Raw genomic sequence first — 17603 nt, 5'->3', positions numbered from 1 at the left:
GGATGAATAGGAGAATCTGACCCACTTAAGCTTCCAATTTATTGCTATCAAATTATCTAGAGGGCTCTCTAGTAGCTACAGCACCTTCAAATTTCCTCTTTGCTCCAGCCCAGCCCAGAATTGATTTTAAGGTTTTACCTTCCTTCTCCTCTAGATTATCTGCACTGCAAGGAAGATTCTCACAGGCACAGAGGGCTTTGTACGGACAACCTAGAATTACACCAATTAAAGATGTCTCATATTCTTTGTGCCTTGGCATGGAGTACTGTAATCAGACCAGAGTAGTCAGCCGAAATTGGTGTAGTGACGGTTGAAAAAGATTCAGTGGTACTTTGGTGAAGACAGAACAGAGGAAAAAATGGGAGATTTTTCAGAGTAGGAGTCACTTCTTTAGAAAGCAGATCCATCCTGCACTGTAGGAGGCTTCAAGCATCCAGGATGCTGCCAGAGGTGGGAGGATGGGGAGCAGTCAGGTGGCTGCCAGCAGGGGGGCACTGAGCAGAGCCTCTGAAAGGCAAGTTTCTCCTGCAGTTGTACTTGCTCTGCTTCCCCTGTTGAAAAGCCCCCTGTGATTCTCTAACAAAAGTTGTACATAAATGGATAGTAGTAGACAAAAAAAAAAAACTAGGTTTCGTCCAGCTGAAAATATGCTTTTAAGTTTTCATTTTGGAGATTATAAAGCCTTGTGGTATGTTTTAATAACCTCTAGAAGCGGATGACACAGAACTAATTAAACATCCCAGTGACCAGACTGGGTCTTCTCTTAGAGCGTGCCACCACAACATTTATTTAAGCAGACGATCAAGGCAGTTTGTGCAGTCCAGAAGTTTTAAAGAACACATTTTGAAAATCACACAGGTGTACCATATTCTCATCAAGAGGTCCCCATGTGCTTGTCCTTGGGTGGGGAAAGTGGCAGTTCTCTCAGTTTCTTCAAGTCCTGAAAAACAGGTAGCCTCTTTCCCTTCCTCCTTTGCCAGTTAGTCCCCCAAACACTAATAAACCCTTCAGCCTAATGAAACTTGATCTTGAGTACAAACAGTGTAGTGATTGTTTTTAATTTGATCAGTATCTGATGGTTCTAATACAATGCGCCTTGCTTTGATAATTTAGCTTCTAGTCAACTTTGAGTATGACTTATCATTAATAATCTGGTCCCAGTGGTTACACCTACTGAATATAATGAACAGAAATCTTCAGATTTTGAGGTAACAGAAGTTCTTGAGCCCTTGGCCCGGGATAACTAAATTATTTCTCTTCTAACCACTCCTTCCTCTTGTCTTTTGAAAGTCTTTCCATTTTTATCACCTTTAACTGTTTTTCCCCAGAGCCAATTAACAGGTAAATAATGATTTGTAAAGCAAAGTGGAGCACTTCATTAGCATAGCACTGGAATAAGGCAATTCTTCATTCAATGCAAATTGAACCATTTTCTTGCTGAATATAAAATATATGCCAAATTAATAATTTATTTTAGTTACAGTAATTTGATTTAACCAAATGTGCCAATGCTAATAACAAAAGGGTGCAATTTGCTTTCTTCCCTAGAATATGCGTTTCTTACTGGCATTCTTTTGTTCATGGCAGATGGGAAAAGTTAAACATTTTGTACTGGGCTTAACATATTTTCTTTGGAAGAACAAAAGAATTTCCATCTGGCGTCTCTTAACTGGGAGCAGCAGCCATATGGGCTATATATGACTTGAGTCAAAGGTGAGGGATGGGGGAAGAACTGGGAATTTCAGCCACTCTTACCTGGTTACTAGCGTGTCACCTCCTTATACTGAAAGGAGGAAATGTCACTGCAGATCATCATGCTGGATCCCACCCTGGTATCTAATAAGAGTCCCTCCCTATAGGAACTGAGGGTTTGCCATGTAGGATTGGTTCAGAGGTTAGATCCCACACTGAGTTTAGGCCTCCTGCTGGAACACCTACTACCCAAGCAACATGACAAAGAAGCTTCCTCTCTGGGGGCTTCTTCATACTCCCTGCAGGTGCTGTTAGGAGCCAACAGGCTCTCTTGTCCATTTCCCCTACCACAGATTTCTCAAAGTCACATGCTAAAGGAGAGTCTGATAATTCCCTTGCTCTTTTTACTGGCATCGTTCTGATTTTTATAAAGAATATTGAGACACATTCAACTGCTCTCGTTCATGCAATTTACCATCACTGTCTATAATGAAAATATAACAATGTTAGATTGTTTCTCTTGGTTGCTTAAAGAAGTAATTTGAAACTGAGCTAAGGTTTGAGGTGTATACTCTTCTAGAGGCTGTTTGAATGACAGATAGAACAAGGGACTTTCCTGTTAGACATTCTGTTAACCCTCAGTTCTGCATATGTCTGGTTTGTTTCCTCCTCTCCACCAAGTATGTTAGTATCTCTTAGTTTCCAAAACAATGATAGTAACCAAAATTTCCTTTGAGGGAAAGAATTTAGCCTTAAGTCACCTTGAAGAGATGCAGTGTGATAAATAGATGTGATAACCAGTCTAGGTCATGTTTCTACATTTTTGGGGTCAAGTTGTGGTCTGGAAGGCCCCAGGGGCATTTGCAAGTTCAGCACGGTGCTGTCCACCTTTGCCCTCTTCCTATAATGTGGCCTAGTGATAGAATCAACAGAGACTTTGTTCAGCTTATTGGCCAGATGGCCTGGCTCAGATTTTATAGTTTCCATAAATGGAATTTTTCAAGCCTAGTTTTTTTGAAACTTTTGACTGCATCAAAAGAAAACAGGAGTTTATTTTTGGTCATGCTTCCAATTCTAGAAAGCATCTCAGTTTAGATGCTTTACTCTTTACCTTGATGGAAAGAGAAGGAAGGAGCAAATAAACAAGCAAACAAATAAACAAAAACACCTTGAGTATAGAAAGCAAATACAGCTCCCTTTATTCTGGAACATGGCCCAGATAGGCAAAAGATAGGGTTTCAGACCGGATCTTTATTTCAAAGAGCTGGCTCTTCCTCCCTTCAGAACAGGATACTGAAATTCCCCTTTCTACTGTTTACCATATCAAATCAAATATATTTTTTAAAATTCTTCTGCCATAAATGATCCTGCAAAGGGAAAAAAATAACTTTTCCAAATTAAGTCAACACAACTGGAAAATCTAGAGATGTGTATGAAGTAAGAGACTAACTCTTTTCCGAGTTCAAAGTGTTTGCTCATTTATTGTATCAAGCCTGAACCTCCCAGGAGGGTTTCAGACTCTAAACTGCCCACCCCAAAAGCAATCCCATGTACAATTTCACCAAAAAGCCTAATATATCTAGCAATAAAACTAACCAAGGAGGTGAAAGACTGATACTCTGAAAGCTGTAAGACATTATTAATAAAAGATACTGAAGACAACTCAAGCAAATGGGAAGATATACCATGCTCATGGATTAGAAGAATTAATGTTCATATTACCCAAAGCAATTTACAGATTCAGTGCAATCTCTCTCAAAAAACCAGCAGCATTTTTCACACAACTAAAACAAATAATCCTAAAATTTGTATGGAGCCACAGAAGACCCCAAATAGCCAAAGCAATCTTGAGAAAGAAGAACAAAATTGAAGGTATCACAATCCCAAATTTTAACATATGTTAGAAAGCTGTAGTAATCAAAACAGTGTGATAGTATTGCAAACACGCGCACACACCACACACACACACACACACACACACACATACAAGACACAGATCAATGGAACAGAATAGAGAGCCCAGAAATAAACCCACTCATATATTCAATTAATCTACCACATAGAAGGCAAGAATATACAATGAGGAAAAGACAGTCTCTTCAATAAAAGTTGTTGGAAGAATTGGACAGCTACATGCAAAATAATGAAACTGGATTATCTTTTTACACCAAACATAAAAATAAAATGGACTAAAGACCTAAATGTAAGACATGAATCCTTAAAATTACTAATAGAAAACATAGCCAGTAATCTCTAGAATATCAGCCTTAGTGACATATTTAGGGATATGTCTCTTCAGGCAAGAGAAATAAAAGCAATAATAAACTATGGGGACCACACCAAAATAAAAAGCTTTTGCACAGCAAAGGAAACCATCAACAAAATGAAAAGGCAATCTATTGGCTGGGAAAAGATATGTACAAATGATAAGTCCAATAGGCACTAATATCCAAAATATACAATTTGTACAACTTAACACCCCCCCCAAAAAAAACACAAATAATCTGATTAAAAATGGGCAGAGGATGGGAATAAGACATTTTTCTGAAGAAGACACACAGATGGCCAACAAACACATGAAAAGAAGCTCAGCATGACTCATCATCATCATCATCATCATCATCAGGGAAATGCAAATCAAACCACAAGGAGATATCACTTCATGCCAGTCAAATGGCTATTATCAAAAAGGAAAAAAATAACAAGTGGTGGCAAGGATGTAGAGAAAAGGAAACACTTGTATATTGTTGGTGGGAATATAAATTAGTGTAACCACTGTGGAAAACAGTATGGAGGTTCCTTTAAAAATTAAAAATAGAAATACCGGGGATCCCTGGGTGGCTCAGCAGTTGAGCATCTGCCTTCAGCCCAGGGCATGATCCTGGAGTCCCAGGATCGAGTCCCACATCAGGCTTCCTGCATGGAGCCTGTTTCTCCCTCTGCCTGTGTCTCTGCCTCTTTCTCTCTTTCTCTCTCTCTGTGTCTCTCATGAATAAATAAATAAAATTTTAAAAAAAAGTAGAAATACCATATGATCCAGTAATTCCACTATGGGATATTTACACAAAGAAAACAAAAATACTAACTTGAAAAGATACATGCACCCCTGTGTTTATTGCAGCATTATTCATAAAAGCTAAGATATCAAAGCAACACAAGTATCCATCAACTGATGAATGGATAAAGAAGATGGTGTGTGTGTGTGTGTGTGTGTGCATGTGTGTAATGGAATATTACTCAGCCATAAAAAATAATAATGAGATCTTGCCATTACATCAACATGGATAGACCTAAAGGATCTTATGCTAAACAAAACAAGTCAGAGAAAGACAAATCGCATATGATTTCATTTATATGTATAAAAAACAAAACAAATGAACAAACAAAAAACCAGAGTCATAAATCCAAAGAACAGACTGGTGGTTGCCAGAAAGGAAGGGAGTAGGAGATGGTTGGACTAGGTGAAAGGGATGGAGAGGTACAAACTTCCAGTTATAAAATAAATAAGCCATGAAGATGAAAAGTAGAGCAGAGGGAATACAGTTAATAATATCGTAGCAATGTTGTATGCTGACAGATGGGACTGCACTTACTATGATGAGCACTGAGGAAAAGAATTGTTGAATCAATATGTTGTACACCTGAAACTAATATAACATCGAATGTCAACTATACTTCAATAATAAAAATAGTTTATCTTAAAAAAAAAAAAAAAACCTATCAGTGTATCTAAGACAGTACTACAGCAGTTTTCATGCAATTCCAGAATGGCTCTTGCCTCATTTTTATTTCTGAGAACTTGAACAGATACTAGGACAAGTGTGTACCTAACATCCCAAAGTGTGGGTGTTCTAGCTGTAGACCCAAAGATTCTAATTGACTTGCCTTCTTGCCTTCCTACATGGCACCACCCCGAAAAGATTCTACTCCTTCCCAGCTTCCTGCAAGAGAAGGTGTTCCTAGGACATCCCCTTCTCCCCTTTCATTCCCTCCCCTACCTGCTGTTACCTGGCTTTTTCTTGCCATCATTCACCTGCAACTGATTTCAATCTCCTGTGACCTTCTAGCTGTCAAATTAAAAGTTGAGATTCTCATCTTCATGGACTTCACTGTGAAATCTGGCAATTCTGAATACGCTGTCTTTTGGAAGCTCTTTGCATATTTTCCTCCACCCTCTCTGACTACTCCCTCTCTTGGCCTCCATGATGCCCATCTGCCTCTCTTTTACATCTCCAAATGCTCTTGTAATCCAAGAGATTCCAATGGCATCTCTTCTGCTATCAATATTTTCTCATTTATCTTCATGGTTCCTAAAATGGGATTTTCGGCCCAAAGAATGTTCCTAAGACCCAGACTTCTATGGCCAATTGCCTATTTTAGATATCAAATTCACCATCTTTTCTTCAACATTCCCTAAACTTCTTGTCTTCCTACCTACCCTGTTATCTGCCTTGGTTTAACACATCACCCAAGCCAGAAGCCTGGGTTTACTCCATAACACCTCCTTCCTACCTTCCCTCCCACCCTAATCCCAGCAATCCTACACTAATTATACCTCATTAATCTCTTTCTAGTTTTTTTTTTTCCTTTCCATTACCACTGCTAATTTATTGTTTCATTCTGTATTAACATAGGAGCATCACATCTAGCTTCCCTGACTTCATCCCCCCAAAATCTTTCATTTACTGTGTAGATCTTTAAAATACAAATTTTATAATTCCCTGTGTGAAATCATTTAATTGGTTCACATTACTTACAGGAGGAAGTTCCATCTCTTTATGTTGGGAGGATATAAACACTGGAAAACAAAAATAAACCAGTGCAAAGTAATTTCTCACTTGGACAAAGAATTTTTTCTGTGATACCCTCACCTACGATTAATTACTACCTACTCCTGCTACCCTTTCTTTCAAACATACCTCCTCAGACTGATTTTACCATATTCTACCTCTATACTCCTACATATAGAGGAGTTTTCCATATAGAACTTTACCTCTCTGACTTTTACATTCTGCTTCCTCTGCCTACAAACCTTTAGCTCTCCTACATCCCTATTCACCTGGGTAATGCCCATTCAACCTTTGGCACATAACTCAAATATTTTACCTCCTGTGAGAAAGTTTCCTTCATGACCTCCTTTCCCTCACTCAGGCTCCTGTGTGTCATAAATCTTATTAAGCTCAATCTGTATCATTTTCCTCCATCACCCTGCTGAGTTTCTTATAATATTTGACACACAATAGAAATTCAAGTGATATCTGATGATTGGTTGGTTGAACATGTGAATATATGAGAGAATATTAGGCCAAATAATAAAGGCAAGTTTATTATATAAGAACATTTTATGATTTCTCATGAGATACAGTGTTGAACTTCTGGTTTGGGAGCAAATCTGGGGTGTGTTTGAAAGAACTCCTTTAGCTTTCTAGACCTCAGTTTCCTTACCTGTAAAATAAGGAAATCAGACTAAGACACAATGAGGGTCATTTGGCTCTGATAGTTTATGATCCCTCAGACTATCACTTCATGGAAAAGCACAGCTAGCCATGAACTTAGTTGTAATTTACAGAATCAGTGCACCATCTATATGCCTTCATCGTGAATGTCCCCAGCTGGCCAGCCCATCTACTGAGTAGACACCTAAGTTTCTGAAACTTGAATGTCAAAGCTTCTTCCAAGGAAAGAGGTACCTATCCTGGTGGGAAGACTTGAGCTTACCATTCCCCATTGTATTTTTTATTAAATATTCCTATTATTGAAGAACATGTACTTTGTAAGAGGGTAAAGTGAAGTTCAGCCTACTGGAGAATGATGTTGCCTCTGGGGACAAGATTGTATGGATGATATCAATGTGGTCAAGCCTAATCTACCTCATTGTGTCTTTCTCCTTTCTCGTAGATGGAAGCCCTTACACCTGGTGGGTCGGCAAAGCCAACGAGAAGCACTACTACTGGGGTGGCTCCGGGCCCGGGATTCAGAAGTGCGCCTGCGGCATTGAGCGGAACTGCACAGATCCCAAGTACTACTGTAACTGTGATGCAGACTACAAGCAGTGGTGAGTGCAAGTTCCCCTCCCAGTGTGCCTTTAGGTCAGACTCATTTGCTAGAAGAGAACATTTGAAAATTGCTGAAATAGTAAGACGATGGGTTAGCGGTGTCTGGGAGCTGACCCAGGTGACAAATGTCAGGAACAAACTGAAGAATATAAAAGCAGAAAGAGGTCAGTATTACAAGGGTGTGCATTTAGAAATAAACAGACACATAACTGATGTGTTCCTATTTTATTCAGAGAGAAGAATAATGAGCCATATAGTAGAAGGTGATTCACACTATAAAACATGTTTTGTAACAACAGAGGGAATGACCGTGGACCAAGAGCCCCAGTGCAGGCATGTGGGAGCCTCCGTAGTAAACAATCTCCTTCCCTGAGTGCTTCTCCCTCGTGCAAGGTTTCCTTTGAGTAGCTGTACAAGAAAAAAAAAAAGAAGGGGAGAGAGGAAAGGAAAGGAAAAAGTCATTCTTTACTCTATCTTTGGCAACAGGGCTTGCCAATCTACTTCTCCTCCATGCCTGGAACTGTTTATAATTCTGATACCGATCAGCTCAAGAAAGATCTATTTTGGGTTTCTTTCATCCCTCCACTGGCTTTTGTTCGGCTCCACAATGAATGGAAGGGTCTATGTCAGTAATAGATACAGATAAAATCAGCTGTCATTCAGCATGAAAAAGAAAGCCCCAAAACGTTTCGGTGGAAGACTATAAACCAAAGTTGGGCTCTCCCCAGAAGCACACATTGCACCTGCTTCTCCCAATTGCAGAAATATGGAGGGGCCCTCTGCGTTCCATTCCTGGCACTGGACAGCAGCAGAGAGCAGGGCTCTGGCCCTGAATTTCCTCCAGAACAACCACAGTTTACTTCAGTCGGCCTGTTTCACGCTATTTAGAAGGACAGTTTACCAGACCAGTTCATTCTACCATTTAACTGAAAACTAATTCTGAACGTAAAGTTATATGATTTATAAGGAGGGTGGCTACCTATTTTCCAAAAGCCATTTTTCTTTTAGTAAATGAAATGAATTACTAAGGCTCTATATTTCAATGTTTTAGAATTGTGCGTATGTGTGCAGGCACATGGAAATAGCTACCATTATTCTTTCATTGCAGTTTACGGCAAAGAGAAAATCATGATATTCTGTTTTTAATTTTATTTGTTTGAAAAATGTCTCTGCACCCATTCATACACTCTATCAAGTTTGGAAGTCAGGAGAGTGGAAGCCAAAGGGCGGGCTCTGAAATTAACTTTTCATCCATTCATTCATTCACTCATTAACTCAACAGAAATTGATTGAACTCTTATGTGCCAGGGACTCTTCTAGGTACAAGGGATAAAACAGTGAATGACAAGAACAAGAATCTCTGCCTTGATTTATGTTCTTGTTGTCACTTCTTACTGGTTGTATGACCTTAAGCAAGTTCCATAAACTCAGATTCATTTGTCTCTTTAATGTTGACTCCCTGTCCCTTCAAGAAGTTGACTTTGAGTGCATTCTCTCCAAGTAGAAGAAGTGAGAGCATGATCCCAGATGGTTCATTGTCTAGCAGCGCAGAGTGTTCATCCAACCACAGAGGACAGCTGAGCATTCAGGGAAAGAAAAATTAGTGCATACATTCAAGTGAAAGTCATTTTTGTCAGTCATCATGATAATTCTAGGGATACAATGGTAAATAGAACATACATTTTTCCTGAAAGAGCTCAAAAACTAATTGAGGGAGGAAACCCAGAGAAATAGCATAATGCAATCAGTGGTCTGATGAAGGCATTGCACGATACAACAAAACCAGTGGGAAAAAAATTAAGTCTAACTGAGGGAAAAGAGGTAAAGGTTAGTAAGGTCCTCAGAGGGAGAAGAATGCTTGGAAGAGAAGTAAGAGTTGGTGGGCACACTCTTCCTTGCAGGATCGCCTTGGAGGAGAAACATGACACAAGCATGGCCAGTTTGGGGAACCATCGGTGCTGTGGATTTGGAATGTGATGTGGAGAAGGGAAGAGCTGCAATAATGCTAAGCGTGTGGGTAGTACGACATTGGGGCTTCCGTTCTTTTCAGGGGGGTGTGAGAGCTTGGATTTATCAGCAATGAACCCTGTGGAGATAGGCTTGATGGAGGAAGCAGGAGGTGAGGAGGAGGATGTCACAACAGTCCTTGAAGGGAATTGAGGGCTGAAGGTGAAGGAAAGCACAGCCACAAAGAAGGAGGAAAACATATGAAATGTTCAGGAAGTGGTATCTACACTGATAGCTGGCCTATATGAGAAGAAAGAGAGGAGTCTGGGTAGGGTCCCCAGACCTTAAAATGGAGTGGAAGCTAAGCTATGCATCAGGCTAAGGAATAAAGGTCTGAGCAAGTAGAAGATGAGTTTAGCTTTTAAAAGCATTAAGCTAGAGATGCCTGCATAATATCATGTTGAAATCCAGAGGGGCACCATCAATGGGATTACTGATAAGAAATAGAGATTTCAGAGAAATGTATTTGCACCTGAAATCATTTCGAAGAACATACCTGAATTCAGATCACGGATGGGAAAACTCATAGCAAACAGACCTATTCAGCTGTACTCACAGACACGCTGCCCTGGCAAGACATGACTGGAGCATAACTGTTCACCGTTTCTCAGGGCCCCCGGCGTAGCTGATGTGTAGTCCCCTCCTGGCTTAATAGCAGCTAAGACACCCTCCATGCCTCGCTTCTGTGAAGTTTGTCTAATGTCCCCTAATAGAGGCACTATATTTTGAGCAAACTGAAAGGCAAAATGAATACGTTTACAATAAATAGCTATTAAGATGATCATCCCTGTTGAGCACAAGAAAGAAAGCCTTCGGTGAAGTCTTACCGGTCTTTGAATGCGCCAGCCCCTGGCAAAGGGCCTGCTATGTGGATGCTTTAAAAATGGCCACTTTTGAGGAGACTTTGAACCCCTCTGAAACTGTGTAATCAAAATGAATCTTGAATGGCAGACCTATGTGAGTGTGAATGGAATATAGATTATGAACACATTCTGTAAATTGTACGGTAAGGGATACATAGCTATCTGCAATTCTTAATTATATAAATTTCAGTACAAGGCTTAATGACTCCAAATGGATCTCTAGAAATGAAAACAGATGGTGGAAAGTCAATCCCTTCATGCTCTGGACCTGCAGCAGACCTCAAGTCAGAGTCTACAGCACCACATGGCAGAGTTATAGATAGGCTTTAATGGAGAGACTTCCATCAGGTATCATCAGAGGAGAATGTTGCTGGTCTCCCAAACTCATCCACCCTCAGAAAGAGATACTAGAGCCAGGCTGTTGTGCTGAACACAACAAGGGTCTACGTTCCAAGGAACCCCTTCCTTGGTCCTCTTGCTTCCCATAGGGCAAGAATGAGAGCAACTTTGTTGGTGGGGGCAATTCAGACTCTTAGGGCACCAGGCAGACTGCACAAAGGGACAAGCTGATTACAGGCATTGTCCAGAGGTTCTCTTTTCCCCCATAACAGGGAGGAGCCACGGCCCCAGTAGGATGCTGACTTTGGGTGCAACATCCCTGTCTAAAAGGGGAAGCCCTTCTCAGCTGGTTCACTGTCCAGGCAACCTAGAGTGTGTGCTCCCATGATCATGAGGATCCAGATCTCTTTGTCCTCCCACAGGGGAGACCTAAGAGATTCAGGAAAAGGAAAACTCCACCCATGAATCCAAGTGAAAGTCACATATGTGAAAGCACACTTGCTGTGATGTAACAGTGCAAGTAAATGTTCTACTGAATCTCATGCTTTCAGACTCCATGTCCAGCTAAGAAAGTTACTCTTTCCAGTAATCTTCCCTCAATCACTGTGAATCATCTGATTGAAGTGCAGTGAGGCTCATGTGGGGACAAATCTCTACTACACTCTTTTCGTCCATGTGTGACCTAAGTCAGGACATCCGGCTTCTCTACATTCCCATATCAGCAAAATACAGCCAGCCAGCCCTTCCCAGTTCATGCAGAGACTTGGTAAAGTGCAATCATAAACGAATATTTAAAATTACAGTAAGGCAGATTATTTTTTACTATTTGAATGTTGAATGGGACCCTAGCTAAAATTGTTAACAATTTCTTAAATTATGGTTGCATAAATTGGGGCCCAGGAAAGTTTAAATTACTTTCCACAAATTATATTAGAAATGAGAAGCAAGGAGAAAACTTGGACCCCAGATTTCCAAACTTCCAGTCCAGTGTTTTTCTATAACATCATGATCAAGGAAGATTATTCACACTGTTTTTATCTTTTTAATGATTTACGAATTTAATGTTTAGCTAGCTATATCTAAGTCTTAAATGTAAAGTAAACAAATTGACCACATGTTTTATATTCTCTCTTTTTTTTTCTTTTTTTTTAAGCACTCTGGAACTTAGATTAAGCATTTATTCTTATTTACTAGAGTAAAATACACAGAAATGGAGCTGGGATAAACAAGACAGTAGCTCAGTGCGTGAGCGGGCCTTACTATAAACAACAATGGCCTGTGAGAACTATAACCATCTCAATGATTGCCTGATTATCTATGCTGTGAGAAGTTTTGCACAGTTATTTCTGAAATTGAATGTAATTTAACATTTATGATTTACTATTCATGGCAGTGGTAAATATTCCCACCTACCGTGCCAGAATCCTAATTAAGTGAGCCCTGGCCTCAGCTAAGTGCCCACCACTGGGTAATTCCTGGTCTCATGCAGCCCAACTCAATGAGATAAATCATCACATCTGAAATTATCAATTCCAAAAATGGAATTACCAGCAAAGGCGTGCCAGTCATGGTTTGAGTGCCCTTCTCTTGTTGTACTTGTAGAATTTCTGGGTGATTGTGTCCTGGCCAAGATGAGCACATACAGAGGGGCAAATAAGCAAAGTGAAGAGCCATTAGCACAGTCTTTGTGCTACAATTAGTGAGCATTTCGCATCTGAGGCTCAGAAAGGCCAGGCTCATGCCTACGTAGGTCTCATTCCATTGACCCTGAACAGAACTGGCTTGTCTATAGGTCTTCTCTTCTTGGGCCAGAAATAATCCATGACCACTTTTCATAGGCAGCAGAGAACCTCTTCAATGTTTTCAAACCAGAAACATTTGATTCAGTTAGCTTACTACCAAACAACTTGTTAAATCCTTATAATATTGTGAAGAGTAAATATTATATTTTTTGTGGCTTATAAACAGTCTCATCTAATTTTTTAAATAATATTTTTCCATGAAACGTGTTTACTCTTATTCAAAGTGAAATATTTATATGTGCATTTTGGTTTGCCATGTTGTTCAAATCATAATAGTGAATACTGAGAAATGTTAATTATGTGTCAGACACTGTTTCAAGAGCTTAAATGCATCATGTCATTTGATGCACTGACCCTATGATTAAGGCACTACTTTATCCTCATGTTACAAATAAGGAAATTAGGGATGCTTGGGTGGCTCAGTGGTTGAGCGCCTGCCTTTGGCTCAGGGTGTGATTCTGGGGTCCCCGGATCAAGTCCCACATCAGGCTCCTTGCATGGAGGAGCATGCTTCTCCCTCTGCCTCTGTCTCCGCCTCTCTCTATGTATCTTTCATGAATAAATAAATAAATAAAATATGTTTTAAAGTGTTTTAAAAATAAAAATTAAAAAAATAAATAAATAAAAATTAAAAAAATTAAAATTCAAAAAAAGAGGAAACGAAGCCACAGAGGAGTTAAGTTACTTCCCCAAGGTCACATAGTAAGTGATAGAGCTAAGAGTCAAACCCAGAGCAGACAAACTACAGACTCATGCTTAGATATTACACAGCAAGGCATGTAGAGAAAGCAAATTTTTAATATATACACCGTAGAGTATATGGCAAAGAAGCCACTTTTTGAGGGCAATTTGGAAAGTGCTGTCAAAACTTGAACACATATTCTTTGACAGAGCTTTTTACTATATGGCATTCCCTTTCTTAAACAAATACAAATAAATGGAGATACTGTATTTACCATTTTTTTGTAGTAATCAAAACAAAAGAAATCCAAAGAGAAATTTTCATTAATAGAATTTTGGAGAAATATACTGACGTTAGGCTGTTGAAGGAAGGAAGGAAGTAGATACTCAAACACTTGCATAGGAAAATGGCCAGGGTGAAAATGAAAAAAGAAAGTGGAAGAATAATATGTATGATATGAGTCTGTTTTTCAAAAATACATATACAGCTATAACCCTTATACATGCATAGACAAGTTCTGGAAACCATACAAAATAAACTATTAATAACAGTTAACACTGTGGATGAAGGATATGGGGTCTTGTGAAAGTCTTATCTTTGTCCCCTTCTACATCTTACTTACCCTTGGAATGTTTTTGTCATGATCACAGTTAACCTGTTAAATTAAAATTTTTAGAAGTAGCTTAAAAATCTAAAACAATGGGTGCCTGGGTAGCTCAGTTGGTTAAGCGTCTAACTGTCAATTTGGGCTCAGGTTATGATTTCAGGGTCATGAGATTGAGCACTGCATCAGGCTCTCTGCTTGGCAGCAAGTCTGCTTGATGTTCTCTCCTTCTCCCTCTGTCTCTCCCCCCACTCTCTCTCTTAAGTAAAGAAATAGACCTTTCAAAAAAAATCTAAAATGCAAAAGTAAGGGCCCCGACAGGCCTCCTGTTACATAACAACAAATACAGTTTTCCTAAGAAAGCAGATAGAAGAATATGTTTCAACAATGGAACAAAAGCATCTCGATTCTTGATTCTATTAGCCCTGGGATTAGAAGGAGCTTCTAGGAAATATGCAGGATGTCTCTTTCCCATTTAGCGCAGAGACACAGAACATCCAGGCCCTCAGCCTTCTAACTACATGCAAAATACTATGTTTTATCACATTGATCTGAATTCTGTAAAACGCATGCGGGTGCTTTTAATCCTCCTGGGACCCTGCTTGGGACAACAATCCCTTCAGATCTCAATACTCGGTGCTCTGATTCTTGCCCTATTAGAGGATGTGATATTATGAGTCATAAGGGTCTCAGTCACAAGTGGCACACTTCTCAGCACTAAACTGACCAACACAGTAACCAGTCTTCACATAACTGCCTTTGTGTGTGTGTGTGTGTGTGTGTGTGCGTGTGTGTGTGTAAAATGAAATATTGAACCGGGTAGTCATCGATACATTTCCTTTTGAGAGATGTAAATGGAGGTGACCTTTTCATCTAACGAAGGGCCTCTTCATGAAGTTAAGCTTTGTTGGAAAAACCAAAGAAGAAGAAAAAGGAAATGATTTCTTTTACACCGATTTAGCCCCAGATTTCAGTGTGTCTCTGCCAATGTGACACCAGAGCCAATTGCAGACAGGTCCCAGGGCCCCCCGTGTTTTAGTTCTTGTGCTTCCTCTGTGAAGTCTCCTGGTCCAACTGCCCGCGTGGTGAAGTTGCAGCTAAATGGGATATTCCTCCAAAGTTTAGCTGCTAAGCTCATTTAGAAGTGTAACTACTTTCAATATGTGGGTCAGGACTCAGAGCCGAAGGCGAGGAGGGCTTCTGCTCTTTCATTAGGAATTCATCCTGGGATGTGAAATAGGAAATATCCACGCAGCTCATGTAGGCAGGTGCTGGAGAGCTCAAGATGCAAGGCATCCGCGCGAGTTGAAAGACCCCTTGGCAAACGGGGGTAGGGAAATGTCTCTCCGAGTTTCCAGAGGACGCATAAAAATGATATATTATATTCTGTCTCAGGGATATTTTGGTGCCAGCTTGCTTGGCACAGCATAGAATCTTCTGTCACCTCGTGGATTGTATCATGACAGAAAGGTAATTGGGCACCAGAGAAGATGTCAGCGGAGTGTCAATATGGTTTGACCACTGCCCCTAAGTAATATTGATGACAGGAAAGGAAGAGGGATTCATGAGGTGTGAGCCTGTCAGATGTTCAGAGCGTGCCATTGGTTCCCGAGATAAATGCAACCCACCACCAGAATGCTAAATGGACCCCAGCAGAAGAAATTTAGCCATCCTGAGCAAAACAGAGCTAGATGCCAGAGTGCTTTCTGAGCAAACACAGTTCATTTTCCATCCCCTCTGCCCAACATGCTTTAGAAAGACAGAGGTCCGTTCGTTATAGTTTCTTGGGGCGGGGAATTCCATTCTCCCTAAAAATCAATCATGAGAGAAGGATCAAATCAAAAGCCACGTTATTCAGTTTAGAGCAAAGTGCTGAGCAAGCAGTTTTGAAGCATGTTGCAACTGGGTCGTGGCGGGGGGCGGGGGGCACACATGATGCAGCCCATTTGTCTGCTGGTTTGTTCCATGTCCCTCTGAAAGGTCAAAGCCATTCCCCGTGCAGCTCACCGTCACACTCTCCTTACCATGTCAACCGCCTCTCCTGGGCCTTTCACAAATGCCTGCCCCTCTGGTCCTCCAGCTTCTCTCTTACTCCAGCTCCCTTCTAAACCTGAGCTCTGAGCAGTATTGTGGCAACCTCTCAAAATAACTCCTGAGCTTGATGCTCCCCCAACCTATGACTTCATAACTGATTATCACTGTTGGGCTTCATAGAAATTAGGATCACCTAGGAAGCATTCGGAATTACCGATCGTCAGGCCCCGCCTCAGAATAATTTAATCAGAATCTCTGGGGATCAGGTCCGACCATCCTGGATTCTGTAGACTTCCAAGATTTCAAATGTGTAGCCAAGGTTGAGAGCCACTGATTTCCAGTTAAGCTGGGCTGCACATAATAAAATAAATAAATAAATAAATAAATAAATAAATAAATAAGCCTTAAGCAAGACGAAACCATATTTCTCTTTTTTGTAAAAGAAGCCCAGGCTCCCTCCAACATTCTTAGAGTTTGACCACATCCTCAGCATCCAGTAGCGCTTCTAGAGCTCCAGCCATCACATTCACGTTCCAGGTGGAATATGAAGGGGATGAAGAAAGCATGAGTTCTCCCTCTGAAAATGACTTCACATACCACAGCGACAAAGATGTCTGAGTTATGTAGCTTTTAACTGGGCATGAATGTGCGTCCCTAAAAATGAGGGTTCTCGTGCCAAAGGGGAAGGGGAAACTAACAGTTTCTGCCCCAACGGTTAATTCTTCAGAGGAGCCCTGCTGATATCCTGTCCATACATGTTCAAGAGGGAAGCAGGCTCATTGTGCTCAGCTAATTAAATACCTGATATTAGCATGAAATAAGTTGCTCTATATGCAAGAAAATAGGCAACTCAAGATGGCGGACGAGAGTGAGCAACTCAAGATGGCGGACGAGAGTGAGACAGCAGTGAAGCCGCCGGCACCTCCGCTGCCGCAGATGATGGAAGGGAACGGAAACGGCCATGAGCACTGCAGCGATTGCGAGAACGAGGAGGACAACAGCTACAGCCGGGGTGGTTTGAGTCCAGCCAATGACACTGGAGCCAAAAAGAAGAAAAAGAAACAAAAAAAGAAGAAAGAGAAAGGCAATGAGACAGATTCAGCCCAGGATCAGCCTGTGAAGATGAACTCTTTGCCAGCGGAGAGGATCCAGGAAATACAGAAGGCCATTGAACTATTCTCAGTGGGCCAGGGTCCTGCCAAAACCATGGAGGAGGCTAGCAAGCGAAGCTACCAGTTCTGGGACACGCAGCCTGTCCCCAAACTGGGAGAAGTGGTGAACACCCATGGTCCCGTGGAGCCTGACAAAGACAACATCCGCCGGGAGCCCTACACCCTGCCCCAGGGCTTCACCTGGGATGCCTTGGACCTGGGGGACCGTGGTGTGCTGAAAGAACTCTATGGCCTCCTGAATGAGAACTACGTGGAGGATGATGACAATATGTTCCGGTTTGACTACTCCCCGGACTTTCTGCTATGGGCTCTCCGGCCACCTGGCTGGCTCCCCCAGTGGCACTGCGGGGTT

General features: G+C 41.0%; 1 protein-coding gene and 1 long non-coding RNA gene across 2 annotated transcripts in view; one reads left to right on the top strand and one right to left on the bottom strand.

Annotated features, from left to right (window-relative positions):
- Positions 1 to 17603, top strand: part of CNTNAP2 (contactin associated protein 2) — a 2034882-nt gene that overhangs the window by 1592701 nt on the left and 424578 nt on the right. Inside the window, exon 14 of the mRNA XM_038559273.1 lies at positions 7591 to 7747. Coding sequence (XP_038415201.1) covers positions 7591 to 7747 — 157 coding nt within the window. The remainder of the gene's footprint in view (positions 1 to 7590; positions 7748 to 17603) is intronic.
- The window catches only part of LOC111090210, a 30922-nt gene continuing 21321 nt past the window's right edge, over positions 8003 to 17603 (bottom strand). The window contains exons 2-5 of the long non-coding RNA XR_005371188.1: positions 10583 to 10708; positions 10312 to 10489; positions 9156 to 9325; positions 8003 to 8156 (exon numbers count right to left, since the gene is read on the bottom strand). This is a non-coding gene — a long non-coding RNA (uncharacterized LOC111090210). The remainder of the gene's footprint in view (positions 8157 to 9155; positions 9326 to 10311; positions 10490 to 10582; positions 10709 to 17603) is intronic.

This window comes from Canis lupus, chromosome 16, assembly GCF_011100685.1.
Source record: "Canis lupus familiaris isolate Mischka breed German Shepherd chromosome 16, alternate assembly UU_Cfam_GSD_1.0, whole genome shotgun sequence".
In the NCBI taxonomy this organism is placed as follows: domain Eukaryota; kingdom Metazoa; phylum Chordata; class Mammalia; order Carnivora; family Canidae; genus Canis; species Canis lupus.
This window is presented reverse-complemented; position numbering and strand designations above follow the sequence as displayed.